General features: G+C 51.4%; 6 protein-coding genes across 6 annotated transcripts; 3 read left to right on the plus strand and 3 right to left on the minus strand.

The window, feature by feature from the left end:
• Window positions 1–388: 388 nt before the first annotated feature.
• Window positions 389–2171, plus strand: V8C40DRAFT_256676 (fructose-2,6-bisphosphatase; the record flags this gene model as incomplete). Its single annotated transcript, XM_083218317.1, has 3 exons — window positions 389–1037; window positions 1118–1231; window positions 1356–2171. Coding segments are annotated over 3 exons (1282 nt in total), but the record flags the coding sequence as incomplete, so codon positions are not given.
• Window positions 2172–2329: 158 nt separating this feature from the next.
• On the plus strand, window positions 2330–3228 carry V8C40DRAFT_283326 (uncharacterized protein). Its single transcript, XM_083221927.1, has one exon. The coding sequence runs from the start codon at window positions 2462–2464 to the stop codon at window positions 3194–3196; it is 735 nt and encodes a 244-aa protein (XP_083068518.1). The 5' UTR covers window positions 2330–2461; the 3' UTR covers window positions 3197–3228.
• Window positions 3229–4663: 1435 nt separating this feature from the next.
• V8C40DRAFT_118734 (LIM-domain binding protein-domain-containing protein) lies at window positions 4664–7459 on the minus strand. The gene is made up of 6 exons (XM_083210906.1): window positions 6934–7459; window positions 6657–6868; window positions 5982–6584; window positions 5622–5924; window positions 5224–5541; window positions 4664–5166 (listed from the first exon to the last, which is right to left on the minus strand). The coding sequence occupies exons 1-6, from the start codon at window positions 7238–7240 to the stop codon at window positions 4693–4695; spliced, it is 2217 nt and encodes a 738-aa protein (XP_083068519.1). The 5' UTR covers window positions 7241–7459; the 3' UTR covers window positions 4664–4692.
• Window positions 7460–10840: 3381 nt separating this feature from the next.
• V8C40DRAFT_256682 (HbrB-like-domain-containing protein) lies at window positions 10841–13999 on the minus strand. Its single transcript, XM_083218318.1, has one exon. It carries the CDS (start codon window positions 13525–13527, stop codon window positions 11011–11013), a length of 2517 nt encoding a protein of 838 aa, XP_083068520.1. The 5' UTR covers window positions 13528–13999; the 3' UTR covers window positions 10841–11010.
• Window positions 14000–15410: 1411 nt separating this feature from the next.
• On the plus strand, window positions 15411–15939 carry V8C40DRAFT_118775 (uncharacterized protein). Its single transcript, XM_083210907.1, has one exon. It carries the CDS (start codon window positions 15495–15497, stop codon window positions 15795–15797), a length of 303 nt encoding a protein of 100 aa, XP_083068521.1. The 5' UTR covers window positions 15411–15494; the 3' UTR covers window positions 15798–15939.
• Window positions 15940–16775: 836 nt separating this feature from the next.
• Window positions 16776–27896, minus strand: V8C40DRAFT_277691 (uncharacterized protein; the record flags this gene model as incomplete). Its single annotated transcript, XM_083220986.1, has 9 exons — window positions 16776–19210; window positions 19646–19649; window positions 19922–20049; window positions 20105–21233; window positions 21294–22428; window positions 23629–23633; window positions 23806–26733; window positions 26820–27707; window positions 27768–27896. 9 exons carry the CDS (start codon window positions 27894–27896, stop codon window positions 16776–16778), a joined length of 8781 nt encoding a protein of 2926 aa, XP_083068522.1.
• Between the last annotated feature and the right edge of the window lie 33 nt (window positions 27897–27929).

Here is a 27929-nt window from a genome sequence, read left to right on the forward strand (position 1 = left end):
TCTGCTATCACACCCTAAACATCGTATTAGCATACTTGATCTTACCAAACTGCCGTTGCAGTAACGCCGGCTTCATCTTCTTGACAATGCCGTCGAAAACTAACAATGGTGTGGGGGTTCAGGTCGAGGACACAAAGATATGCGTTGTCATGGTTGGTCTCCCGGCCCGCGGGAAGAGCTACATTGCCCAGTTAGGTATGTTTACTCCATAAACGTGGTTTTGCTTCTTCCTCGTTACGAAATCATCCCCTGCTTCCGAGATATTCCTATGCAACACATGTGTCCCGCACCATGCACATCTCCAAATGTCTACACTTTGGCCATTTCTTCCCCTCCTCCCCTAGCGTGCAAAGTGCCTGATTTCCTCCAATTTCTCACGCCACTTTTACATGAACCTACATGAACTCTGGCTAACAGTGTTTCTCCTCTGCTTGTTTGGATACACAGCCCAGAGATATCTGCAATGGCTGTCGATTCCGGCAGCGACTTTCAATGTCGGCAACTATCGGCGCAATGACGCTCCACAGCCGACTGCCGACTTCTTTGATTTTAACAATCCCGAAGGAGAGCGGAAGCGCCGTGCGGCTGCCGAGGCCGCCGTTGCTGACATGCTTGCCTGGTTCCGCACCGGCGGTGTCGTCGGCATCCTTGACGCGACCAATTCCACAAAGGAGCGCCGTAAATGGGTCATGGACACGTGCACCGCTCACGGCATTGAAGTGCTCTTTGTCGAGAGCAAATGCGATGATGAAGAGGTCATCATGGCCAATATCCGTGACGTCAAACTAACGAGCCCCGACTATCGCGGCCAAGATCCCGAAGAAGCGGCCCAAGACTTTCGCAATCGCATCAGCCACTACGAGAAAGTCTACAAGACCATCAACGCCGACGAGGATGAGGACAACTACACCTACCTGAAGCTGATGAATGTCGGCAAGCAAGTCATTATTAACCGCATTCAAGACTATCTTCAAAGTCGCATCGTCTACTACCTCATGAATCTGCACATCCGTCCACGATCAGTCTGGCTATCAAGGGTAAGTAATCATCCCAGGCTGCGTTCAAGACGCCTTTCTTCTGGTCAACTTGCTGATTATCATTTTTCTCTTACTTATAGCACGGAGAATCTCTATATAATCTGAGCGGTCGCATTGGTGGCGACATGCTGTTGTCTCCCCGAGGCGAGCTGTATGCCAAGAAGCTGCCGGAGCTGGTGCGAGAGTCTGTCGGGGTACGTTTTATGCCCCTTCCTGATTGCGATTGCCTTTCTTGAAACGTGAAGCTCTCGCATTTGCCCATTGGCGAACATAAAAATTGTGTGCGTTGCGGTAACAGTGCTGACCATGAGTTATTAGGATGACCGCCCTCTGACGGTGTGGACCTCGACATTGAAACGTACCATTGCCACGGCCAGATTCCTCCCGCCGCACTACAACCAACTGCAGTGGAAGGCGCTGGACGAATTGGATTCGGGCGTGTGCGACGGTTTGACGTACCAGGAAATCAAGGATCGCTACCCCGAAGACTTTGCAGCCCGCGATGAGGACAAGTACAACTACCGATACCGCGGTGGCGAGTCATACCGCGATGTAGTCATTCGCCTGGAGCCCATCATAATGGAACTGGAACGTAGTGAGGACATTCTCATTGTGACGCACCAGGCGGTTTTGCGCTGCATCTATGCATACTTTATGAAGAAGGACCAGGCCAAGAGTCCCTGGATGAATGTGCCGCTTCACACATTGATCAAGCTAACGCCAAGGGCGTATGGCACCGAGGAGGTCCGTTATGAAGCTCACATTCCTGCTGTAAGCACTTGGCGAGGAAAGGGAAGTACCGCTAAGCACGAGAATCCCACTCCCGAGAGCCTCTGAGCAGTCACGAGATGAGAGCTGTGGGGGAACAGAAAGGAAGGACAGGATGAGAATATATTGGAAGCATATAAGTTGATCATCAACTGAGAGCATACGGAGTTTGGGGGAGATTAAGGATCAGAATCGCCGACCAGCGGCACAAAAGGGCTAGTATACCATCTTATTTACGCATTGTACTCGTGTGGTTATTGGATTGGAATTGGTGTATCTTGTACACGGAATGCATTGTCATCGGCCAAGGATTAAGGGGTGAGTTTATCATTGCTCGACTCTAAATAAAATGCAATAATCTATCGATTCCTCTTTTGCCGTTTGTGACTTGCCACACGTAGGATCTCAGCCATTGCCGAAGGAAGTGATTTGTTATATTGTTTGTCGTGGATGTCTGTGCATATGTGATTCACAACCAACTTCGTCTCTTTGTCGGTTCAACTTTTGATGTGTCGTAAATCACTGTCAAAAGAAGCTTTTGTCTAGAAGAAGGTAAATCATTGATAATCGAGAACAATTATGAATAGCCGCTCCCCTTTCATTTTCTTCTCGAGGACATTATCCTTCTCACTTTACATGAAGGTATCAAAAAGTATATGAGTGAGCGGATGATGGCGTTTTGTCAATATATCCCTACAGTTGGAATGTCTCGGCCGCTGCAACACTACGTCTTTCAACAACCCATGATGATTCCTATGCAAGTACCGCAGTTTGTGGCGTTACAGCAGCAGCAACATGTTCCGCTTTCTACGATGATGATCATGTCTCCTCCCCCTGTCGCCGTCATGCCCATGTCGTTTCCGTTGACAATGTCCATCTTGCCGCCGGGAGCTCCTCAAGCAACCCCAATTCCGCCGAGCAAAGGCTTCAAGGTCGTTTACTTTGGATACGCACCCACTGAAAGCCGTCAGCCATGGTGCGCAATCCACGCATCCTGGGTCAACATCATGCCCAGTCGCGACGGGCTCTTGGCGGCCATTGCCTCGTGGGCTGGACTTCATGGCTTGACGATCCGGCATGCTGGGGGCAGGATCGACGCCGCCAAAGTGAAGCTGTACGTGATGCCGGGGGACAGTTCGGGCAGAGACGGGGGATTGTACGGGATGCAGATCGTGTCGGGGGAAGGGCTGGTATTGCCGGCGGATGTTGTGAAAGTGGTGACGCTGGATGTTGACGAGAGGGTCTGGGAGGAGGCTGTGAGGGATGTTAGGAGGGAGGGATATGAGGCGCTTGTTGTGGTGGATATGAGCGTGAGTGCTCCTGATGGTGGTGGTGATGCAACTCCAGCTCCTGATACTGCTGCTGCTGCTGCTGCAACAACTACAGGCTGAACTGACAGGCTGTAATATGCAGTATCACCACCAGCATCATCATCACAGTCGCATCCGAAAAGGCATCATGTTCACGAGAGGATGGAAAAAGGCATCATGGCACGTGTAATAGTAATCAAAAAGAACTTTCATAAATAAAGCAAAAATCAGTATGTGCTACCAAGACACTTTCCATCGTATTCCAAAAGAGAACAAAAAAAACAGACAAACAAAACAAAACAAAGAAATCTCCCAATACACTATAAAGCTGTGAAAGCATTGACAAAAAAACAGTCAACCGTTGTACATCCTGTATTCCAAAAGCCAGAATTTTTTTTTGTCTTCTCCTTTTTCGATAACAAAGAAATAATAGAATAATAGAAACATGCCATCTTGCTTATATATCGAAATTCGATTGCAAGGAAGGAACTCCAAAACACCGGCAAAAAAAGGGGGAACGAGTAAAAAGCGAAAAAAGAAAACATGTAAAGAAGGAGGAAGACATCCCCCGTCAAACAAAAGAGAGAGATAGAGAGAATGGCTCAACCGACACCCCTCTCTATCGCCCATTTTGTTGCCTCATCTGCCTTGGAACAGCCCTCTCTGATCTTGCCATTGGAAAAATGGGATATCCTGCCCTTACTGGCTTTTGGGGTAGTGCTTTTATGCTGTGCTAGCCTCATCCTAAGGAGCACACTGCTTGTAAACAGTAGTAGGGACAGACGAAATCTCCCAAGTTGAAAATATATATGGAAAGAAAAGAAAGAGGCCTGGCCTTGAGAACGTGGAACCACGAAAGGGAGAAAAAATCAAGCGAGACGCAGTAAAAGCAAAAACCACCAGGCAGGTCGAGTCTTCCAGATAAAATTTATCGTACACGAGTAACTCCGTTACCCAAATTATAAGAGCCTATCCTCCTTTTCTCTCCCGCCAGCGCCAACACAACTCTAATGTTCCCTTCGCTAAACTGTCGCACAACGTTGCAAGACCCAAAACGCCGCATCTCATGGCGTCTACTCCGTATATATCGTCATGTAGAGAGCAGAACAAATGTTGGAAAGAAGAAAAAGAGCACTGGGTCTTTCCGAGGCCGCGTGAATCAACAATGCTTCCCACTCAGCGTGTCCAACTGCTCTCCGGGTCTTGTTCATTGCCAACATATGCACACACCAACCGCTGGGTATCAATCCACCGACACAACAGGACGTGCGGGAAGCACGGCGTTTTTCAAACAGCTAGCAAGACACGCATACTGCCAAAGCGACTAGTATGCCGTCCCAGTTTCTCTTTTGTAAAACAGAGCTTTTTCCAACTGGTCCAATATCAATCAAAGGCCAACATAAAACAAAACACTTGTGGAAAGCAAATAAAAAAAAAAATCAAGCAAGAGACGCCACCATGCTGCATGATGATTAGGGACATGAAAATAAACATGGACGTGATGCGTGCTACGGCATAGTGTGAGCCGTGGGCAGGCAAAGGTGTCCAACAACGTAAATCGTCTACCACACCGCACCTCAAGTCGCGCTGCCTTTCATGCGTTTGGCCATTCGGGGGGTTTGAGGCTTGCCCCTCCCCTGTATCCCGTTAACCTGACCGGAACCCGGGGTAGCAGAATCATCTTCGACCTTGACGGTAGATGGTCGGCGGCGCTTGTTAGAAGCCGGTGATGTGTTTGCGCTTGGCCCGCTTGAACTTGTCCCCTGCTGGCTTGGCTGGAGCTGCATGCCGGGTGCTTGGCCTGGCGCAGGGCTGCCGATGTGAGGCGATCCAGGCAGGTTCATGTGCACTGCTGCAGGACTGGCTCCCATTGGGAACTGCCCAAAGCTAGGTGTCCTTGGCCCTTGTGCCATGGCCTGTCCATTCATTATTGGCGTTGCGCTGTTGATTTGAGTTGCTACGTATTGCTCAAGAGCGGCGTAGGGGCTGAGGCCAGGGTTGGAGTGGTAGAACCCAAACAAAGGGTTCATCTGGCCCATAACTTCTACAATCTACGCAACTAGTTAGCCTCTCCCTTTCCCTCTCGCCCATAACCCGTATTCACATACCTCGAGGAACTGATGCACAGCCTCTGTGACTCCCTTGCTGTTTACTGCCGAGTCTGGTAGATCGACCAGAACTCCGGGCGGCTCCTTCTGAGGGGACTTGAGCTGGCGAGATTTTCCCTTCTTGGACATTTCTGGTGACTGTTTGCCATCCATCGTATTTAAGCTCCGCCATTCCTTAACCCACTCGTGTGCAGGCTTTGCAGCTTCGATTACATGTTTCCGGGCGACGTATTCTTCATGTCTTGTGGTGAGGAACTCAAACAATTCTATCTTCTGTTCGGCATCAAACTGAGCGCGCAGTGTACCCGTGGCCACGAGCTGAACACAGGCAAAATTAGCAATCTGGGTAAATGAAATAGACGAGGCCGTTTGGTCATTGCAAGCGAAGAAGAACATACATGTGATCCCGTCTCATACCAGTAGACGAAACTAGCCCTGGGGTTTTCAATACAGTAGCAATCCCCTGGCAGTGGCCTATCACTGCTGCCGCTGTCGAGGATAAGCTGCATACTCTTGACGCCACTGCTGTAATTGGTGTGGAAGAAGCGAGCAATCGCTGGGTAGGCAATTTCGTATTGCTTGTCTGGTGTATCTTCGGACTCGCCAACATGCAATGAAAACCGGAAGACGCCATTGGGTGATGAGAAGAACTGGGCTACAAATCTATTCCAATATGACAGGTCGTCTTTGCTCTTCGCTCCCTAAACAGTTGTGTCAGCAATCAAAGTCCGCTTCGAGTATTTCGGAAAGAACCTTACAGGGAAGCCGCTTAGGCGTTCGCCAAACTGCATCAGTTTCAAGAGGCATCGTGTCTTCATCCCTTCTCTCAGCTGCTGCTGCATCATAGAGTTGGCCATGAGCTGCTGGGTAGCAGCAGCGGCCATCTGAGCTTGGTTCGGTGCTTGAGCTTGCTGGGGTTGGGCTTGGCCCGGCGGGATCTGGTTTGCGTGGACAGGTGTCGGTGCGGGTGTCTGCGATGGTGTCTGCTGTCCTGACGGAGCCGGTGTACCGGCTTGTGAGGTTTGCTGTGGAGTTGGTTGTGACTGAGGACCTGGTTGCTGCTGCGGCTGGGGTTGAGGTTGGCCTGGCGGCTGCGGGGTCTGCTGTTGTTGCGCACCCATCTGGGTCTGAGCGCCAGCGGCCATCGGGTTCTGCTGTGGCATGCCCGGCATAGATTGTGCATTCATCGCCATATGTTGGGCCTGGCTGTGATTGGCCGACATTTGTTGATTGTGCGCTGCTTGTTGCTGGGCCTGTTGCTGGGCGGCTTGTTGTTGCGCTTGCTGGGCGGCTTGTTGCTGGGCTGCATGCTGTTGAAGAGCTAGCTGTTGAGCCATGATCGCCGCCTGGGGATTGTGCTGCTATAGCAAAGAGATGTAAGTAAGCGGCTTGATCCTGCAACCACTGTCAAAGCATGCATGGAGGTAACTTACACCCACATGGCCCAACCCAGCGGCGGCATTGCGTTGCCTGAGTTGATGAAGCTGCTGAGGGCTGAGCTGCATGCCCATGGGCATACCGTTAACACCACCGGCACCCATGTTTTGAAACTGCTGGGCGAACATAGCCTGCTGCCGCTGCTGCTGATGAAGAAGTTGTTGTTGTCGGATAGCGGCCATTTGCGCGCTTGGGTTGTTAATGTTGACTACGTAAATGAGCTAAGTCAGTTCCACGAGATCTCTCCCAGGTTCTCTTTTCCCTTTCACTTACACTGCTGTTGCAAGTGCTGCTGCTGTTGGAACATTTGCTGTTGCTGCGCAGGACTTAGCTGATGGACCGCGTGCGGACCAGGACTGGCGCCGGGCGGTATGGCACCCATCAAAGCAGGATTGACCGGGCCTCCTGGGCCGGAGACGGCAATGTGACCGCCAGCGAACTGGTGAGGCATTCCGGCAGGCGCGCCTTGCTGGCCCGCGTTGGGAGGCATGCCAGGACCGCCCATGGGATGCCCTGCGACTCCCGGATGCCCCATGGCAGGGTGCCCCGCGAAGTTGGGGCCCATACTTGTAGCCATCATCTCTAGTTGAGGTCGGCTATCCACAGCGTGGATATCGACAAGCGCCCGTAGACACTATCGCGGGAGCATACGATGGAGGTTGTGAGAGGATGCGCGCGCCGTCGAGAGAGAGAGAGCCCGCCTGACGATTGCTGTCGGTTGAGATTCGCTCTGTTGTCGTCTCCTTCGGTTCTTCTTTCGAAGTTCGCGTCGCGGCAACGAGAAAGCGTGGATTACGGGGTAGTAGGCGGTGGAGACGGTTGCACCGTACCCAGAGCGTCCAGGAAAAATTGGGAGGGAAGGAATATCGATCGAGGGCGCAGATCCGTGTCGGGAATAAAAACCGAATCTATGGCGAGAAGAAGCGACGAGGCGTGCAGTGGCGACGATGCATCGGCAGCAGTTAATGCGGTCCGATGGGTAGTCGGTGGTGCGATGCGTGATACCACACCAGCCCGACTCAAGACGTCTGCGACGGGGTGACAAATAACAGCTCTAGCGGCTGAGTGGGCAGCAGGCAGGGGAATAAGCCCAAAGGAGAAGTGACTTGGTTTTCGGGGATAGTAGATCGGGGCGCTGTAAGCAAAAGGAAACGAGAGAGAGAAGAGGCTGGCAGATGGGACGCGATGCAGGGCGCGAAGACAAGAAAATATCTCCCCGACCGAGATTCAACGGGATTCTGCAGAGCCAGCTTCCAGCCTAGTCCAAGGCAACCGACCCAACCGGACTGTTTGGCAAAAAGGCGTGGAAAATTGCCCAGCGCAACTCCCAGCACTGTCCCCCACAGGAACGGGGGATGGAGGCAAAGGCACGGGACGATGATCAGGATCAGAGGGCAAGTGAAGACGGGAATCCAGAGACAGGCGAAAGACAGAATCAGAATCAGAATCAGAACCAAAAGGTTGTGTCGGGTCCCAGGCCTTCTGGCGAGACGAAAGACGTCGCAGTGCAGGCAAGGCGTCGATAATGCCTGCGGGAGCGAGACGGCGTTGGATCTTCTTTGCTGTGTGGGTATGAGTGGGTGGCCGGCGAGTGACCAGGGGAGAGAGAAAGGTCCAGGGGATAGCAGTGGGGATTATGCAGCTATCCCGTACCAGAGCCCCGCTTCTGACGATGGCAATCAAAAGGCAGCGAGAGGCGTGTTTTGGGGGTGCTGACCTGGTATAGCGAGAGGTTTTGCAAGTAGCGCGGTAAGATGGGCAAGATACGAGCACATGTACCTGCTCTCATACGGAGACGAAGGAGAAAGAAGAAGAGAGGACAGAAATCCGACGAGATATGGACGGAAAGATATCAGCTCAACATCGATTCTTCTTTTCTTTTTCTCTCCCTTTTTTTTTTCTTTTTTCCTTTCTTTTTTCTCAAAGCAGAAGGTGTGGACAAAATGGTATGCTGCATAAGGCTCTTGACTCTATCTCTTCCTACATGTACCTACATGTGCTCTCTTGATAGGCCGGACACATTATAAGCCTCACTTTGACGTGGAAAGGGCTCCGATAAAACTCATAGTATAGTGCAAAACCAGGAGAAAATTTACCGGCATCAAACACGCATAATTATAACCACTTTTTCTTTTCTTCTTTATCCAAAAAGACACGCGCCTCAGCCGTTCCATCTCTACAAGCTAATGCTCCACGCCAGTTTCTGCAAAATCCCAAAATGGGTGGCTGGGTCCGTTTGCCAATTCTCTTGTAGCATTTCTACCTCTGTAACGGGGGTAAATCACGCGCTAACAAGCGCCGCTAGTATCGTTGTATGCCTATAAGCGAGGATCTGGCATCTCTTTCCTGCATGCCTGCGATACGGAATACCTGGTACCTGGCAGCATCGCCCGCGCCATCACCCGAAATCGAGCGTCCCCCCAAATCTGACACCTCGCTCTTTTCTTCTGACAAAATATCTCTGGGTAAAGACAGCCGAGGGATATCGGTAAGGCTTGTAAGACTCTAAAACCAACATACTACCGCCTGAATACAGCCTGCTGCACTGCATTTCGACAATTATCCGCAGAGATACTCGTGTACACCTACATGTACATGACCATCTCGCAACAGCTCCCGCGTCACCTACCGCTGCATTCAGCCTTAGCAGGTCAGTTTTTCCGGTCACTGGATACGCAACCCCCGAGGCGCCATTTTCCGCTGCCGCCGCTAATGCCTTAAGCGGGCGGCGGAGTCACGTGAAATTTATACAGTGCCAATGGTAAGAAAATTTTGCTAGCACTGTCTGTGAATATCTTCTTCCGCTTGCGAGCTTCCGACGGAAGTTTTTTCCTTCCTAACCTATCTTCTTCCGCCTGCAAACTCTGCACCCTTGCATCTCGGCTGTCTTGTCCCAATGCCAGCAAATGATTCGAAGAGTGTGATTCTTGGCTCCCGATGATTTCTGGTTCATTTGGAAAGGCGGCGTGGTTGCTAGGATCTACTTGAGGATTTGCTTTGCAAACGCGGTCCTGGTTTATGGTAAGTTTTTTTTTTCGTCGCGATATCTGCTTTTTTGCCCTCCCACAGGAAATATTTCTATTTCTCATTCCCCCTTTTCATGATGACACTTATTAAACGTCTTCTTTTCCCAACCGAATCGACCATGAAGAAAATTTGACTGCTCGGATCCTCAGGGTCTGTTACTTGCCAGTATACTTTGTCTGACCTTTACACTCATTTGCTCACTGCAGAACTTGTTTCCTGCTTGACCAGCTATGCTAACGCCATGGCAACAGATTTCCAGATACCTCGCCATTTGCTATCCCATTTCGATTCACGACTAACCCTGCAGCCACGACAATTGTCCCTGATTATCATATGGTAAGTCTCTTTTCAATATACATATCACAGCGCTTCAACATGTGTTTTTCATGATGAAATTTCCATCACTATTCGCAGTTTCCACTCGAGTTCCGATGAGCCTTTTTCTGGAACAGATGAGGGTTATTACTTCCTTGGATGTCTGATTAAACACCTACCTTTTTTTTCTTTTTTTCCTTATCGCAATGTTGGTTTATCATGGACTAGCTGAGCCTCTAGCTAACATTTGCAAAGTTGAACAGGGATTCCAGAGCTTATCCGCTCCTCGTAGACATTCTATATAGAACTCTCACAAATGAAAATATATCATCTTCCATTTTTACTGCTTTCATGCTCTTTTTTCCCGTCTCAATTGTGTCTATGCCATTGCTTGGGTAGTTTCTTGCTGCATGAAATTGTAATTCGACTTTTTAGTGGAGCCGATTTGTGCCTGAATTTTTTCAAGGACCCTTGAATGCCGGTCCAAGATGAGATTAAGCCATTTACGGCATAGCTTGGATGGCATTATGTAATCGATACTACATCTCGGAGGCGTTACCCTAGAATGTTTGCAAATGGCATGTTCATTACGTCGTCGTGAGATAATTATCTGAAGAGAAAAATCCTGGGCTGGATGTCTATGAGTATTTATTCATTGAATATGATTGGTTGCTGTTTTGTGGCTTTGTACTTGCAACTAACCATTGTAAACGCGTTTGTGAGAATCCATCAGGAGAAATAGGCCCAAAGAACATCTCGTATAAATCAAGATACGAGATATCAATAAACAAATTGAACAAGACATCTCACAGATTAAACGTTATAACAAGACTTCAAGTAAATTGCATCTTTCTCTTTTTAATATCATCTGGAATTTGAGAATACACCTCATATCGTACTGTTGTAGTCGTATACTCTGCCCGCAAAGAAAACGCCATATACACTCCCCTACTGTATGTAAATGAAAACCATATCACAGCCTGCGAAAAAAACCAAATAACAAAAAGCTTATGCAACTCGCACCTCTTCACGAATTTCATCTCTCCGAACTCGACCTCCGACAATACCCATCCTGTTGCGCCCCGTCCGCCCTCTGCCCAACCAGTTGAGCTTGAGCATCTTGCATAGCTCAACCATCTTCCTGTTACCCTCGTCGTCGACATCTCCGCCCACGCCCCCAATGCTCGATAGTACGCTCATACATTGGAGCATCCGGCCCACCATGTCAGCCACCTGCTTCGAATCCTCGACATTCTGCTCACGGACACTGCTAAGGGCACCTGAAGGGGTAAAAGGACGAATCACTCCATCGCTGCCCCGGCTGCCAAGACTGACGTTGCTCACAGCTCGACTGCGACTGCCAGCAGAGCCGTCTCCGAGTAGTGTGGTGCTCGTAGAGTTGTAGGAACCAACTGAAGGGTCGAGAGACATGGCCGTGCCTGGACGGGCCATGGAAAAGAAGGATTCAGGGGGCGACGCAGAGAGGCTGGGTTCTAGAGGAGGGGAAGCAAGTGCCATGTTTGCAAACGCCGAGGGTAGAAACTCGAGAGACAGGCGGGAGAATATCGTTTTAAGAGTATCGTACCGCGGTAAGATGACGGCGTCTCGGTAGGCCGTCAAGACCAGCCTTCTCACATCGAGAGCGGCAGCTGCAGGCAACACCCGTGCTTCCTGTCCGGGCGAGGGAGAGGGAGCAGTGACAACGCCACCCCAAAAATCGCGAGATTGTTCAGCTGTCATGATAGTTCCACAGCCTGATACCTCCAAATCAAGGGGCAGTAAGGCCGCCTGCATATACGGTAGGACTGAAGTAAAGGTAAAGAGCCACAGCTCCACTAGAGTCGGCATGAAGCGATCGTCTGGCGTTCTTCGCAGGGTTTTGTCCATCGTAGCGAAGCCTGAGGATAAAAGCTCCCTCAGGTCCTCTAGCATTTTATTCGGTGACCTCTTATGAACACACCATTGAATATGTAGGTTGACAATGCGGTTAATGTCCTCAACTGGGACACGAAGATCCTCGCCCTGGAAAATGACTAGAAGCTTTGGCTTTAGGTAATGCCAGGCATCGTCCATGGATAAGTTGGTCAGCACCGATTTCCCAAAATCAATCGGCTCGAACAAGCTGCTAGACTGTTGTGACATGGATGGCAGGCTGCTGCTTCCCGGCCAATCCCCAGGGACCGATTCGCTGTCCATGCGACTGTCAGATCTCTCCGCATTTTTCTTGTCCTTCTTGGCCTTTGCAAAAGTAGAAGTGGTAGGGCCTGGGCTGGCGGGGACGCTGAAGTTATAAAGGCTGTTTGGCGCATTTGGATCGGTAGGCCTTGAGTTACTAGCAGCCGATGAGAGAGGCAAGTGATATTCATCTTTGAGCTTCTGTTTCTGTCTTGACAGAAAGTGATGTTTCTTCTCCTTCTCTTTGGTTTTCTCCTCTCCAGTCACCTCGCTTGGCCGAATGGTCGCTGATGACGAATTGTTGAGAGCATAAAATGACTGGTCACTGGGATTCGCGAGGCTGGTCGAGCTAAAGTTGCTTCGCTGAAGAGCTGATAGAGCTGAACCAATCTTGCCTGGGCTTGGCAATGCCTTTTCCTTAGTGTCCTTGGCACTAATCTTCGAAGGCCGAGAGAACAGCTTTGCCTTTGCTTTTTCGGATTTTGAGAGAGGCTTCTCCGAAATGGTGGAGGTGGAGGCTGCGGTGGGTAGAGACGGGAATGGCTGCGGTTGCGGTGATGCAGACGGGTCCCTGGGAGAATTGCTAGGAGAACGAGGGAATACAACATTGGCCGCGGCTGTAGCAGCAGCTGAAGATTGCGATGCGGCTCCCAGCCTGTCTTGGTGTGCTCCTCCTTGGGCGTTGAAGGCAGATTCTCTCGGCGCACTCGCCTCCGTCAAGCTCAAAGTGGGTGGGCTTATAGGGCCTTTGCTCCCGCTCCCTCTCCTCGCGCCTTCAGTCTCTGGGGCTGTCTGGGAGCGCTGTCGCGACTGGAGGATATTTTGATGAGACATGACAGCCGCCTGCGCAGCGATCTGACTGGCCGACAGTGCAGAGGCCGCGGCCTGACCGTTGTGGTTCATGGCGACTTGGGAGAGATTGGAGGTGCTTGTCGATGGCAGGGATGGCTCAAACATGCCCTGTGTGGCAGCGTGTTTCCTCGAATGCGTTTTGAGGACGGGCGATGAAGCTCCCTGAGCTGCGGTTCGGGCTGCGGGTGCGGCGGGGCGAGGATAAGTCTGCTGGATGCTGGCGTTGCTCGAGTTGACATGGCTGGTGGAAAACTGCGTGGAAAACTGCTGATAGATGGGCGTGGAAGGGGTGCCAGCGCTCTGCTGCCGCGCCTTGGGAACGGTAATGACAGGCGAGCTCTCCTCGCTACTGCTGGGAGAGTCAATGCGCAGGGGAGGTGGTCGTGACGACACCGGCGTCTGAATGTCGCTAGACGAGCGAGGCATGCTGGGCAAGGGAGAGAAGCTCCCAGGAGCGCGGCCATGGGCCCGTCCCGAGGCTGAAGTTGAGGGTTGCATCTCGTTGGAATGGCGAGGGGCTCGTTACATCTTGACTGAGCCGCAGCGATTCGGGCGTTGTGTCAGGCTCGAGATGGCCGTTGGGCCCCGCGGGCAGAATTGCTTGCAGGCCTGTCGATGAGGCAATGCGGGAGTTGAGGAGACAGGGAGAAGCAAGGAAGATGAAGCAAGAAGCAAAGATGAAGAAGAGGTAGAAGCAAGCATTAAGAGGCTAAGCTTCGCTGCTAATAGATGATTTGGTGGTTGGGGCGGCAAGGTCTCGTGGCGTTGCGGCCGGTGCTAGTGTCAGTGTCGCAGAGGAGCCGATCGACACACATGCATGAAGCGCTGTCGCATCGCCCTCATCAAGGGTTTTCAGTGCTGTACATGCTGTAAGTTATGTACAAGTGGTGTAAAAGAGAGAGATAGAGAGACACGTCTTAGAGAGTGATAACCTGAATTCTATAAATCACGAGGTGCAAATAGACTGCAGTATTTACCCCAGCTTGCCTCAATATTAATCTCCATGAAACACAAGCAGCTTCAGCAGTTACCAACAGGTACCTCATTTCCCCTCCAACAACGCCTGCACCCACAAGTACCGATGCGTGAGGCTCGGCCTGGGCCCCGAGCTCCGCACTCAGGCTAAGGAGCGGCTGCTGCATTGTGGGGCTCACAAACTAGCTTCAGCCCAGTATAAAATAAAAAATCCTCGTGTCCAATTCCGGCTTTTGCTTCTCCCCAAGCATCGCCCTCATCAACGCTGCATTTCCATGCTACAAACGGAGAGCCTGCGCAAGCAGCCTCTCGCATCTTTTGCTCCTCGCATGTGGGAAATTCGGAGAAAGCTTCAAAGCAGGAGGAGCCCTCTCGGGGGTCTGCCTCTTGTGCTCGGTTCCAACGTTGACCGTTGTGTTCTCGAGTCCGCCTGTGATGGCCTGGCGTCACCCCGACGTCTGCAACAGACATCAGAAATCTCAGGCCCGGGAGGCCTCGTGTGTATACCCTCTTCTGGGGGGAAAGACGCGTGGGTTCTTTCTCGGTGCCTATGGGAAGTCGTTGCGAAGCTTGTTGCGCAAACTTGAGTGCGATATGCAGCGTTTGTTTTGCTTCTGGCAAGATGAATCACACAATTCCGATCATTCTGTTGAGGGCGATGCTTCACCTTTTTTCCTCCTCAGGTATGATTACATATATACACAAACCTCACAGCCCCCGTATATTCAAGAATTCTGCTAATGGTTCGCATCTCTTCTCGAGTTTCCTTGATACGCACATAGCGACCCTATACCGAGGTCCTGTGCCCTCTCGTAACGGCCCTTCTTTATACGGCTGCTGTAATTCTTTGTTAATGATAGATGGAGATGATACCCAGTATCGTTCACCTAACTGGCTGTTGACCAGTCCATCGACTTGGACAACAGCTCTGTTGATACGTATTCATGGCCCTCTGAGGGCTACTGTAGAGATCAGATGAATGACTCACACTGATTGATTCATCCCATCCATGTACAGTCTCTCCCCTGCCTCGGAAATTTCCATATTTGGCTGGAGCTGTAATACCGTAACTTAAACACTCGCCCAGCAGCTTACATGCCTGTTATCTGGTCAAAATCTACAACTTTGATCTAGGTACTGAGCCATCGTCGAAGATCGCCGCCGAGGCATGTAGGCCCCTGCTGATGCATTCGCCTCCCACAAATCGTATTTGCAAACTACCTTATTGAATTACAACAATTCATATCATCGATGAAGCGTATAGTAAACATCTTGAACAGATACGAGTACCTCTCTGCTGGCCATCCAAAACCGAGATCAAGGCTGGCAATCTACCTCCCACCGCCACGTGATTCCTGCCCCTCCATGAAGCACCAAAGCTCTCTCAGCAACCCCACTACCTTATCCATCTTCATCTCCCCTTCAAACAAAACATCTACCAAGTAAAACTCCAGTTTCATCCCATCTTCTTCTCGCCGAACCTCCTCGCAATGGCCCAATCTGCACCTTCAGATGCAGCCCTCACGGCGTCCTACTCTTCTCCCACCAACGCTCCCTTTAGCATCACCGAGTCCATCTCCGCGCCACCTGCCCTCGACACGGCCGGCAAGTCCAAGTACCTCGAATCTCTACGTGCCTCCATCGGTACAGCCCAAGACCAAATCAACAAAGAGCTCACGACCCGCATGGAAGAGGATAAAGCACGCGAAGAAGCCGCCGGCGCCGTGCACACCGTAGACGACGAAAAGGAAGAGGAAAACTACGGCGAGGAAGTCCAAGAGGAGGAGGATTAAATCGCCCCCCACAGTCATTTGAAACGTTAAAAGACAACATACGATTTATTTAAAAACAGCACGCCTTAGAATGTGTACAGAAGGGTATAGCCACATCATACGAACAGATAACAGCCAACCCGTTTCAGCGACTCCAACGAAGATGAAGAGCAACCTAGCTGAGAGAAACGAGAAGAAGAAAAGAGAAAAAAATCCGACAACGTGAGCGTCTAATAGCCTCTACCCCAGCTGGGCTTCCTCAAACCATCAGCTTTGGAGCCCGTTGCTCTGCTCAAGCAGCCGTAATGGACCACCGTATTGTCTGTCAAAACGGCTACCACGCTCCCGCCCATTCGCATTCCACCAGCCAATTTCTTGTGGCAGACGACGCAATGCCTCTCATCTGTGATGATGACATGGCGGTTCCTACCGCCCTGACCCCCAGGCTTGCCGTCTCCCAGCTGTAACTCAGCGGCCACGGCTATGCCCTCTGCTTTGCGCAAGCCAGCCACGATCCGGGACTCGTTGACAAGGCTATTCGCGGCCCGGATTCTGCCGCGGAAGTATGCTTCGAGAGAACTGACAGGAAGATCGTTCGGAATGAGCCCAAGAGTTGATGTGGCGGGGAGGCGAGAGCCGTGCTTGGAAAGCAAATCCAGTGCTGGTTCGAAATTTGGCTTGTGGGGTGGAGGTGGCTGAAGGTATAGAGAAAGTAATGTATGGTATACAGATGACACGGACTCGTCTGAATCATCCGAAGGAGTTGTGGATGGAGCTTGCAGTCTGTGTGCACGGTTACAATAGCTAGATGGTTGTTAGCTGTCACTGCCATCATTTCTCATTAAGATGCTCCGGCCACGTACTCTTCTGCCTTGACATAATCCTTCATTTTGAAGACATAAATCTCGAGTGACTGCCTGTGCTGTCCCATGTTGCTTAGGACAACCGCTTGAGCTTCATAGAAAGCGGGTTCTATGCGGCGTTAGTATCCGTCAAGCATCAAAGGGCGAAAAGAAGAAACCAAAGAATTCTCTTACCATCTTTGGGGATCAAAGCAAATGCCTTGGTGAGACTGTAGACTTGTCGAGATTCTCGCAGGAACTTGACAAATCTCTCTTCAAGATCATCCCAATCATGGCCCCTCTCACTATTACTCAGACTTGAAACGTAGAGCTCGACAAGGCGATTATGGAAATCTGCCGTGCTATCATCGAGTTCCATGATGATGTGTTCCAAGTATTGCCTCTCGAGCTTCATATCTATGTCTTGTAAATAAGGCAAGACTTTCTCGCGCGGTAGGGTCTCCGCATTCTCAGTGTCGCCTATGAATATTTCCATAGCATACTCTGGATTCGCCTTCAAGGTCCATTTAGCATGCTCAAGGATAAGATCGATTTCAGAGGGTGGAAGGCTTTGGAGGTATTGTATAGTGCGATCTGGGCCGTGCAAAGCCGGCGCAGCTTCATTTGGCTTTGGTGCAGCGCCGAATTTGTGTAATAAGTCCAGTGCCGATTTGTGAAGTTTCTTGCCGTGGAAGAAGTCAATTAGCTCCGTATAGCGATTGTGTTCCAGCAACTTCTCATTGACAACGTCTGGGTCGCAAAAGTTGGGAATGCGAAACAGGGAGCCCGCAAGCGAGGGCTGCGAGAACATGTAGGCACGAAAGAGAGTGGTATCAACCAAGCGGAAAGTTTCGCGTAGCTTTTGCTCGCGTTCCTTGTCCGATTCATCCATGGTCAGCTTCAGGAGTCGGTCTTCCGCCTCTTCCGCCGAGCTGGGCTGGTCTGTTCGCGGCTTCAGTTTGCCAGTCACAGGATCGATGACCCGCTGGAGGCGAGCGCGAGTTCCAGCAAGGTAGCTATTCAGCTCCAAGACGGCCTTCGTGAGCTCTTTACCCGAAAGTGGCTTGTCTTCTGGCACTGGTGTTTCTTTGGCATTGTCTGAATCCTCGGTTTCCCCATCCTTTTTCGAGATGATGGAAGCGACCTCAGCTGGCTTCCGCTGCGACCCCTTGAAGTATTTGGCAAATCCTCCCACAGCAGTAGGCGACCCGACAACCTCGTTGGTCATTTCTGGGCTATTTGATCTCGTCCCATTGGTCTTTTTAGGACTGGTTTCGGTATTCTCTGGGGCTTCCTCATAGTTTGCCCACCTGGATAATTCTCCTGCAATGAGAACAGGATACATCCTCAGGACTCGTTCTGGTGGTGCATGGACATCGTCTTCATTCATCAGATCCATCGACTGTCGATACTTCTTCTGCTTGAACAGACTCTCTGCCTTCAACATCTTGACCTCTCGTAGAGTCTCTGCCTTGTTCTTCAAGAGAGCATCCTCAAGCATTTGCAGTATGCTAATCGCTTCATCAAACTTGCCACTCTCAATGAGTTCTCCAATTTGAGAGTCATAGTCTGTGGCTCCCATTTTCCACACGCAGCGGTCACTCGAGATGTGGAATCCTTTGCCAGCATGAGCTAGGCTTACAGTAGGCGGAGGAAAATGTAGCTGGGCAGCTCCAGGTAGTGTAATCGTCTGCAGGAGAGACAAAGTATCGGGGTTCCGGACCTCAAGAGAGCCCTTGGATGGAGGTTGCAGCGCAACAATATACGGGTACGAATACCCGATGGATTCAGGGGCAGATTGCCACGGTATCTGCCTCTTCTCTAGGGCCTTACCCTCATCATTGACGAACAGCGTATTGATATCTTTGGCAAGAAGCATCTCCCCGTCAGCCAACTTGGTAGCCAGTGGCTTGGGTATGTAGCTCCCTAGACCCATGTATCCCATTCCTGCGCTGCTTACAGCTCCGAATCGGCTGCCTTGACCAGACACTCCCACCGTACCTGGGCTCACAATATCCTCGACCTGCTGTGTCATGGCATCGACAATGACATAGCCTGCATTCATGCCGCAAACGATTTTCGTCGCGCTCGCCCATGTAATTGATCGGATCGATTCGGAAAGGACGACTTCTGAGACCTCGTCACTGAGCTCGCTCTCGTGCCAGCTCCATAGCAGCAGCCGCCGCTTGACAGCAACAGCCAGTCGACTGATGATTTCAGGGACACCCGTATCAGGGTCTCTGACGATATTGGACGTGATGGCAAAGCATGACGCATTCTTGGTTCGCGAAAGGGTCTCAATGAGGTCGTAGGACTGCAGGTCGTGGAGCGAGACGTGGTAGTTGGACAGGGATACGATTGTGTTTGCCTCCTTGATGATGGCCAGCTGTTCTACCGCCCGCGTCGAGAATCGTTCCACCTCGCGCAGTAAATCTGTCGGCTTGGCTACCGAATCCGCGGCGGTGTGGTCGCCATTCTGGGGAGGAGTCGCATTTGCGGTGTGTGGAGGCGTCGAATCGCCATTAGCGGGAAGTTCGTTGAGGCGGTAGATGCGAAGGGCGCCGTTGTTGAGCCCGACGAGGATGCGGTCGCCTGGAGATGCGGTTAAAAAAGACACGAACAGCGGAAGAGCGCATCAATGAGCAGAAATGCCGTCCATACCATACGCAAGGATCGTCTCGATCTTTGACTTATCCCGCTGCCGCAGCTCTATGATAGGACGGGCTGTAAAGGCGGAGAGCATGGCGCCAACCAGCTCCAGGGAAGGAATGTTATCTTGTCAGGACGTGCATCAGATGATCATCGATGTAATTCGAATCTTGGCTTTTGTCTTTCTCGTCTTTCTTTATTAAAAGCAACAGAAACGCTGAATGTCGTGTAAGAAGCCGAGGTGCCTTACGGTGCCATTTTTGCCTGAAGGAGGTGCCAGAGCTATCCCACGTCAGGTGCCGCCGCTATTATCCCAACGACGTCAATGCACATGCGTTTGGCCTAAGCTAGCACGGAGCAGGTCGCGACACAGTGCACTTAACTGCCGTAAATATACTGTCCAATATAATTGTTGGATGCCAAAAATACAAGTATTCAATTCCAGCTTTAATAAACAATTGCAGATGAGTTATAAGCTATAAGTTATATTCTTGCATTGCTCAACACAATTTCTTACCACATATAATCCGCGAGATCCATGTAAATCATATGCCATACACCCAACCAACCATACGTGTAATCCAATTCTATATGCTCCGTTCGCCAATTCACACCCTCACACAACCGTCTCACCATCTAGTCCAAGCCAGCAACTTCCATAATGCCATATCCGAGCGTCACGACAACCACCAAGGTAATCAGACTGCTTGGCACACCTCTGCTGATGAAGTGCTTCACGCTCAGGTAGCGCTGGCCGGTAGCATCTTCCTTCATAATGGCGGCTATGCCACGTTAGCAGTCGCACAAGCGGAGGGGGGAATGGCTGCATAAACTTACTCATATTGGGGAAGCCACTGGTAGGCAGACCCATCGCAGCGCTGCACATTAGAACGCCACCCATAACAAGGAGGTTGGGGTGCGGCTGGTCCATAGCCACGCCGACATCGTACACCAGAGGAAGGAAGATGAGAGCGGCTACTGTGTGGCTGATGAAGGTGGCAATGACAAGAATCAGAGAAGAAAAGACGACGAGAACACCGTACAGACTCATGCCCTCGACCCTGTGAGACACGAGCTCAGCAAGGGTGTGGAGCAGACCCGAAGATCGAACAGCTTTGCCGAGTGACAATCCACCAGCGGCCAAGATGATGATGGTCCAGGGAAAGTTGTTGAAATCTTCCTTGGTCAAGATGCCGATGCCAAAGAAGAGTACAATAGGAATAATGGCCACAACACCCATGTCTCCAAATACAGATTCAAGGGTATGGCTTGTGCACCACAAAACAATGGTGATGATAGTAACAATGGTGACAAACCATTGCCCAGCGGTAAATTTCTCCTTGAGAGGACGGATAGGTGCAATGGACGTCCCCTTGCCGGGTTGGAATGTAATCAGTAGAAGTAGCCAAATCAAGACGATTGAGACCACACCAACGGGGATGACAATGAAGAACCACTGAAGCCAAGTCGGTTCGGGAGACATGATTCCCATGGCTACAACGTTCTGCGGTGACGCAATTGGCGACAGCATACCGCCAATGTTTGAAGCGAGGGCAATGCCAATGATGACGGCCTTGGACATGTTTGAATCCGATGGCAGAGTCCGTAGCATGGGCTCAATGATAGAGAAGCAAAGTACGGGCGCAGCAACGTTGCTGATGAGCATGGACGCAAAGGCAGCAACAAACATGTTTGCAAGCAGTACAGTTCTGGGCTGAGTGCCAGCTTTGCTCAAGATGAGCGTTGCAAGACGCTTGTCGATTTTGCACTTGGATAGAGCGGCGGCGAGAGTGAAGCCGCCAATCAAGAGCATAATAACAGGCGACCACATGGAAGAGAAGATGGCCGCGGTGGCTTCCTTGGCAGTCAGGCGCTTCGGAGGCTTGCTCGGATCTTCTTCACGAACCACCCTGAGAACGACAGCTAAGAAAGGGATGAAAAGAGACGTAACGAAGAGAGGAATAGTCTTTGTACGTAATTAGTAAGGATATATGAAATCGAAAATTGAAACGACAGTTTAACATACCTCAGTAGCCCACATCAGACTGACAAAAACGAGAAGTGCCAGACAGTTCTGCTGCTCAGCGTTTTCCAAAATGGGAATAAACAAGAGCAGGAGGAAAGCCGCCACGGAGATGACCAGGGTGAGCACAGAACTGTTGGATAGCCATGATGGCAGAATGATTCTGCCAATGGGTGTTTTGATTTGCGTTTCCGCGGGTCCAGTCTCGTCGTCGCCCTGTAGTCTCTTCGGTGCGACACCGGAGTCTTGTCCTAGCAATGTCTGTCCAAACCGGGCTGCCTCTGCTCTTCGCTCAATACCGATGAGGTCTCTCCAAACAGTGTTGCGTTCCCAGACAACGTGCTCACGAAGATGGGAACGCAAGTCCTTCTTGGCAAGCTCCTCATCACCGCCCAGGACCACGTCGGCGTAGGCAACCTCCATCTTGGCAATGTTTTCGTCGAGCAGCTTCTTGGTATCTGGCTTGAAGGGATATGCGGTATCGACATAGGTGCTGATGTAGGATGACCGCAGCTCTTTATCAAGAATCTTGTCAAACTTCTTGAGGACCTTGCTGAAGCCTGTCTTGTTAAGCTGTACGTAGGACTTGAGTTCGCAAAGCTGAACATAAAGAGATATGATGCGCTTCTTCAACATGATACCGGACGAGTACAATGTCGAGCCGAAGATGAAGGACTGGTCGCCATAGTCATCAATGGTTGTGCTATATCTTCTAGATCGACCAAACTCTGAAGATGCAGTCATGTCCGGGATGCTTCCCGCGGTCCGTCTCCTACCATACTTGCCCTTGTGTCTGGTGAGGCCGGTGGTTTCATCATCATCGGTTGCGCTGTCATCATCGTCTGAGCCATGGCTGCGCAGGCTGGAAGGCCGAGCATGAGTGCTGTGGGTCTCGGATTGCGTCGGACGCAATGTGGTGGACGTTTCCATGGATGGACCCTCTCCTACATCATGTAGAAGCTGGCTGACTTCCTCAAGCAGCTCCCCCTCCTTGAGAGAATAAAAGGAGCATATTTTCTCCAGCTCTATGCCGAGTGATTTGCTGAAGACATCTTCCGGCTCCTCATTCGATATAAGGGGCCGCGACTCAGCATCGCCGGCTCTCGCTTGGTGCGCATTCTTCTCGAGTTGGTATATCCTTGGGAGACGTAGAGTTAGCTGATGGACAGGCTGACGTCCTGAGCTCAGAGGGGCGAATCTTACAGCTTCTTTAGATTGCTATAGGCAATGTAATGGCTGCTCCAGTCCGGAACAGCATTGAACTGGATGCTGTGGGAGAACTTCATCTCGTCCTGTGTCTCCAGCCACTGCCGTTTCAGTGCCTTTTTCTCTTCTCGTTGGCGTTGACGGTCCTCGATGATGTTGCGCTCCGCAATCTCTTTGTAGTCGGAGAGCTCGTACGTGTCGGGAGACGCGGCCAATTGTACACTCCCTCCTCGCTCAAAAGCGCTGATCGAGCGTGGATTGTCGTTGACAGAGGATGCGGTCAGGTCTGTAACAGGAACAGAGGAGGAGGGATTGCCCGGCTGCTCTGGGGGCTGAATGGTGGTAATTGATGGTCTGGTGTACTGTGATGTTCGTGTGGCTGCCGAAGCCGAGGGTTGCGTTTGAGGGTCTCGTGGCTGTCGTTGGTTTGGCCCAGAAAGCACTGCTCAAAGTTTCTCCACGCCGGATGCCAATCGAACCTTTGCGACGCCTTACCTAGTCCTGGTCTCCGTTCGAGTCAATCCTGGACCTAATCCCAAATCCCAACGCGCGATGGGCGGCGCTACCGGTCTCCAGAAAAAAGTGCGGCCATTACCTTATCGACGAGGAAATCCACGAGCTGTGACTGGCTCAGGGGCGGGAGCACCGTTTGCGAGGCCGGGAGTACGAAGACATGTGACCTGTAGCTGACAGCCCTGCGCTAAAGAGGTCACTGCTCGCTAAGGGACAGGGGGGATTTGGGGGTTTGGGGGGCCTGCAGGGAGGGCGGCCGCGGCGGAACGCACCGGGCTACAGGTGCATGGCGACCTAGCCACAGCGTCTGCTAGTGGCCCATGCACGCTACAAGCCACCTCCATCCCATCCATCCCGCCTTGTGAAGAATGATGGATGGGAGGGGCGGGCAGATGGATGGCAGATGACTTGCTCTCGAGACCTCTTTGATCGAGTCATATTAACGATTTCCGATTCTCAGATGCTGGTACCTCAACTATATATTTCCCCTTGGATAGCCGCTCACATCGTCTCGATCCCCCACGTGTTGGAATTGACTCTGGCTATTGGCTGGTATCTATAGGTTCTTGTGCCCAAAACGTCCAAAATGTTGACCTCTCCCTCTATTAATTCACACTACCTAAGCTGGAATGCAGCTTCACATTACTACCTTATGTACATACATACTAATCTATCCTAACATCTGCTGCAGGGCGTTGATCCTATACGATTCGCTCCTCTCCACAAGCTCCTCGTGACGTCCTCTATCGACCACTTGGCCGCCCTCGACTACAAAGATCACGTCAGCCTTGCGGACTGTGTGTAGTCGGTGAGTGATGGCAATCACGGTGATGCCTCTGGCTGCCTGCTCCAGGCCTTCTTGCAGCGCCCTTTCGCTCTCTGCGTCAAGGGCACTGGTACTTTCGTCGAGCAGCAGCAGCCGCGGCTTTCGCACTAGCGCTCTCGCAATGGCCAGTCTTTGGCGCTGGCCTCCAGATAATCGAGATCCGTTAGGGCCACATTCTGTCTCATAGCCCTTGGGTAGCGACATGATGGTGTTGTGGATGTTGGCTAGCTTGCAGGCTTCTTCAATCTCCGAGTCGGACGCCTCGTGACCTGGAACGGCACCGAGTCCCACGTTAAACTTGATGGTTCCATCGAACAGGGCACAGTCCTGTGGCACTACGGCGATATCAGGACGGAAATCCACTCCCTCACGAGCGCAGATGTCGACCCCGTCGATTTCGACGGCTCCACCAGTAGGGCGATACATTCTCTGAACAAGTGACATGATGGTGGACTTGCCAGCTCCCGATGGCCCCACGAGACCACAAAATTGACCGGCCGGTATCGTAAATGACATGCCTTTGAGAATCTGGATGTGTGGCCGAGCAGGGTATGCAAATGAGACATCACGGAAAGTGATTGTGGCGCCACCACGACTTGAATTGAGCACGCGACTTGAGCCTGCATCTGGAATGGCTTCAACATCCTTCTCTCCGCGTGATAAAATTTCAGGCTCAGTGTCCTTGGCATCAAGGCGTTTGGAAGACCCAAGATTGATGAGACTTAGGATTCTGGATGCTGCTGCTCTGGACCGCGAGACCTCAGGGGCCAACGTAAACATCTGGCCCCACAACTGGGCACTGACAAGCATGGCCATGAGAATGATGAAGAATTGAGCCTGGCTGTACTCTCCCTTTGTGATTCTGGTCGAACCCCACCAGTAGGCAAAAGCATAGATGAGGTTGCCGATACTGTTGGCGATGGCGAGCCAGAAGTTAGTATAAGCACTGGCTAGGGCCATCTCCCGTTGCGGAGCCTTGAGTGCTCGGCGATAAGTGTTGAGAATTTCTTCTTCGATTGAAAGCGAGGATACGGTTTTATAGGAGGTGACGGCTTCGACAGTAATGCCAAGCGCATTTGAGAATGCTCCGGCATGCTTACGCTCAAAGCGCGAAAGGGATCGTACTTGCATGATACCCGAACCCAGGAGTATGGGGACTGTGACCAAGCACACAATGGCAATTTTCCACGCAATAATGTGCGACAGAATAATGGCCACCAAGAAGTTGACGACAATCGAGAACATTGTTCCCATGATAGATCCGCTGAAGCCACCAACAGCAGCAGCATCTGCTGTGATGATGGAGAGCAACGAGGATGGCGAACGGCCTTCTGCCTGATGCCAGTCGAGCTCTTGTTGATATAGCGATCGGAAAGTGAGCACGCGGATTTTATAGAGAAGCTTTTCCGCAATGTAGCCAAAGCCATACCAGCTCCCCGTGTAAGCGAACAGCTCAACGACCGCCAGCATGAAGAAGAGACCGCCGAAGAACTTGCCCGCCCATAGGATCTGATGGGTCGAGTTGCAGGGACTCACTTTTTCGACCGTGTTGCCAAAGATGACACCCGCTGAAGAGAACGTACCACCAACGATGACGGCGGAGAAGACGGCCAAGAGGAGCATCAGTAGATGCGGTCTGAGCATGCGACCAAGGCTCTTGATGATTGTCCAAGCTGACTGGCTGTCATCAAGTGTCTTGTCTTCTGCTGCAACAGGCTCTTGTCCGGATTCCTGCACATTTGAAGTAGAAGCTGAGAGCTCTTCCTTTGTCGTCGGAATGGCTTCATCTAGAGAAGCTTCGGCCTCCTTCTCTGAGAGTATGATGTCGGCATCACCCTTGGACGTGCTCGACAGAGATGGCGTGTCGTCATGTTCCTTGGACGCCAGATTCTGTAGGCGGACCATTCCGGCGTACGAGCCATCCAGGGCCATGAGCTCCAGATGAGTGCCTTGCTCAATGATTTCGCCATTGTTCATAACGATGATGTTGTCGGCGTTCTTGATTGTGGACAAGCGATGCGCGATGGCGATAATGGTACGACCCTCAGAGATGGACTCGACTGCCTCTTGGATGCGTCGCTCACTAGCTGAATCAAGGGATGCTGTAGCTTCGTCGAGGAGAAGGATCTTGGGGTCTCGGATCAGAGCACGAGCAAATGCCAATCTCTGCCTCTGCCCTCCGCTGACGAGCTTTCCGGCAGTACCAACAATGGTTCCATATCCGTACTCCAGTCTGTCAATGAAGCCAGAAGCGTCAGCCAGGGACGCAGAGCTGCGGACCATTTCAATGAGTTCAGCCATGTCCTGACTATGCGCCTGTGCGACGGTAGTCAAGTCTTGTCCCTCTCTGACCTTTGCTGCCACTTCAGCAAGCCCCTGCCCTAGGATGATGGATTGGAATTTTTGATACTTCTCCCATGGCGAGTTGAATAGTCCCAGTGCAATATTTTCCAAGATTGATCGATCCAGAAGCGATGGTTCTTGTTGAACCAAGCTGATGAAGCTTCTCAAGTTTTTTACGTTCAGTTGCTTTAGGTCATGTCCGTCGAGCAACACTTGTCCATCTTGAGGGTCGTAGATCCGCGTCGTCAAGCCAGCTACGGTAGATTTGCCACTACCAGAGAGTCCGACTATGGCGGTATACTTGCCAGCGGGACAGTCAAAGGAGACATTCTTGAGAACAGGCTGATCCGGCCGAGAGATGTAGGCAAAGGTGACGTTTCGGAATGAAACCGAGGCGGCGGCAGAATCCGAGAGTTTGAGGCCGGAGTCGGATCCCGAGTTGATGATGGCTGGAGTGTCGATATCTTGCCGCAGCTTTTGGAATGCTGTGGACGCACCCCCCAACAGAGGCAAGAGAGGCGCGATTGAGCCGAAGACAACACATGCTATATTAAGCTGTCAGTAAAGATACGAAGCATCGCTATTATCCTTTGGAGCTTACCGTCCACAAGGAGGAATATCACGGTATAAATCTCTCCCACCGATACGCCGCTGGGGTCGGCAATTGTCTTGACAATCTGGTGGCTGCCTTGCCAAAAAGACAAGGCATTTGCCGCGTAGGCAATGAAGTAGAGAGTGCCGGCTTGGACGGCTGCGGCAAATGCTTTCTTGATGCCCTTTTTCTGAGCAGTCATCATGTGGGAAGAAAACTTGGCCTCCAGGCGCGGGCCGGCACCAAAAGCCTGGACAACTGCGATATTGGATAAGGTCTCCTGAGCAATGGACGAGGCAGACCCTATCGCGTCGGACATGGCACTGGTAAATTTCGCCGTGAATGCACTTCCAAGACCGGCCATGAGGAAGAAGGCGGGTATAAGGGATAGGAGCATGGCCGCAAGCCTCCAGTTCTTGATGAAGGCGACGATGTACGCCGTCAAGAAAAAGGATGTGCAGGCGATGCAAATGCCAACCTTCTCGGAGGTACCCGACTGAACGGCTTGTACGTCTGCATTGAGGCGAGATGACAGCTCACCGGCCTGGCGTTGGTCGTAAAAGGTCGCGTCTTGCTGCAGCAGCGCTTGGAAATAGCGGTCTCTGATGCGCGCTTCCAGTCGACGGCTGAAGATGCTCCAGCAGACGATGTAGATGTATATCAGGGCGAAACTGGCAATACCGATGTAAGTAAGCTCGAGCACCTTGCTGTCGATGGAGGATTGGATGCGCGAAGCCTCGTCCGCGTCAGGGGTATGGGCATCGCAGCTGGCGGTGTTGAGGTCGTCAACGAGCTGGCCGAAGAGGATACCCATGAGAGGGAATGGGACTCCTGCTGCCGCTGCGGAAACTGTGCCGGTGACGAGGAGGACAATGTCGATCCATTTTGGGTTGGCATAGACGAGAAGCTGGAAGTAGACGAAGAATTCCGAGATGAACTACACATGTTGGTGAGCATTATCATGTCTGCAGACAAAGATTGGGCAAACTGAACTAACATTTTTGGCCTTGTTTTGCTCTCCTTTAGCATTGGAGATGGATTCTACCTTGGCTTCATCACCGCCTTGAGGCACCGCGGCAGCTTCAGTCACGCCATTGGGGACTGCTGCGTCTTCCTGAGCGGCCATTACTGACGAGTAGCGGTTTGTTGATGGAGATTC

Source organism: Trichoderma camerunense (genome assembly GCF_050948025.1).
Source record: "Trichoderma camerunense strain CBS 138272 chromosome Unknown V8C40scaffold_22, whole genome shotgun sequence".
Lineage (NCBI taxonomy): Eukaryota > Fungi > Ascomycota > Sordariomycetes > Hypocreales > Hypocreaceae > Trichoderma > Trichoderma camerunense.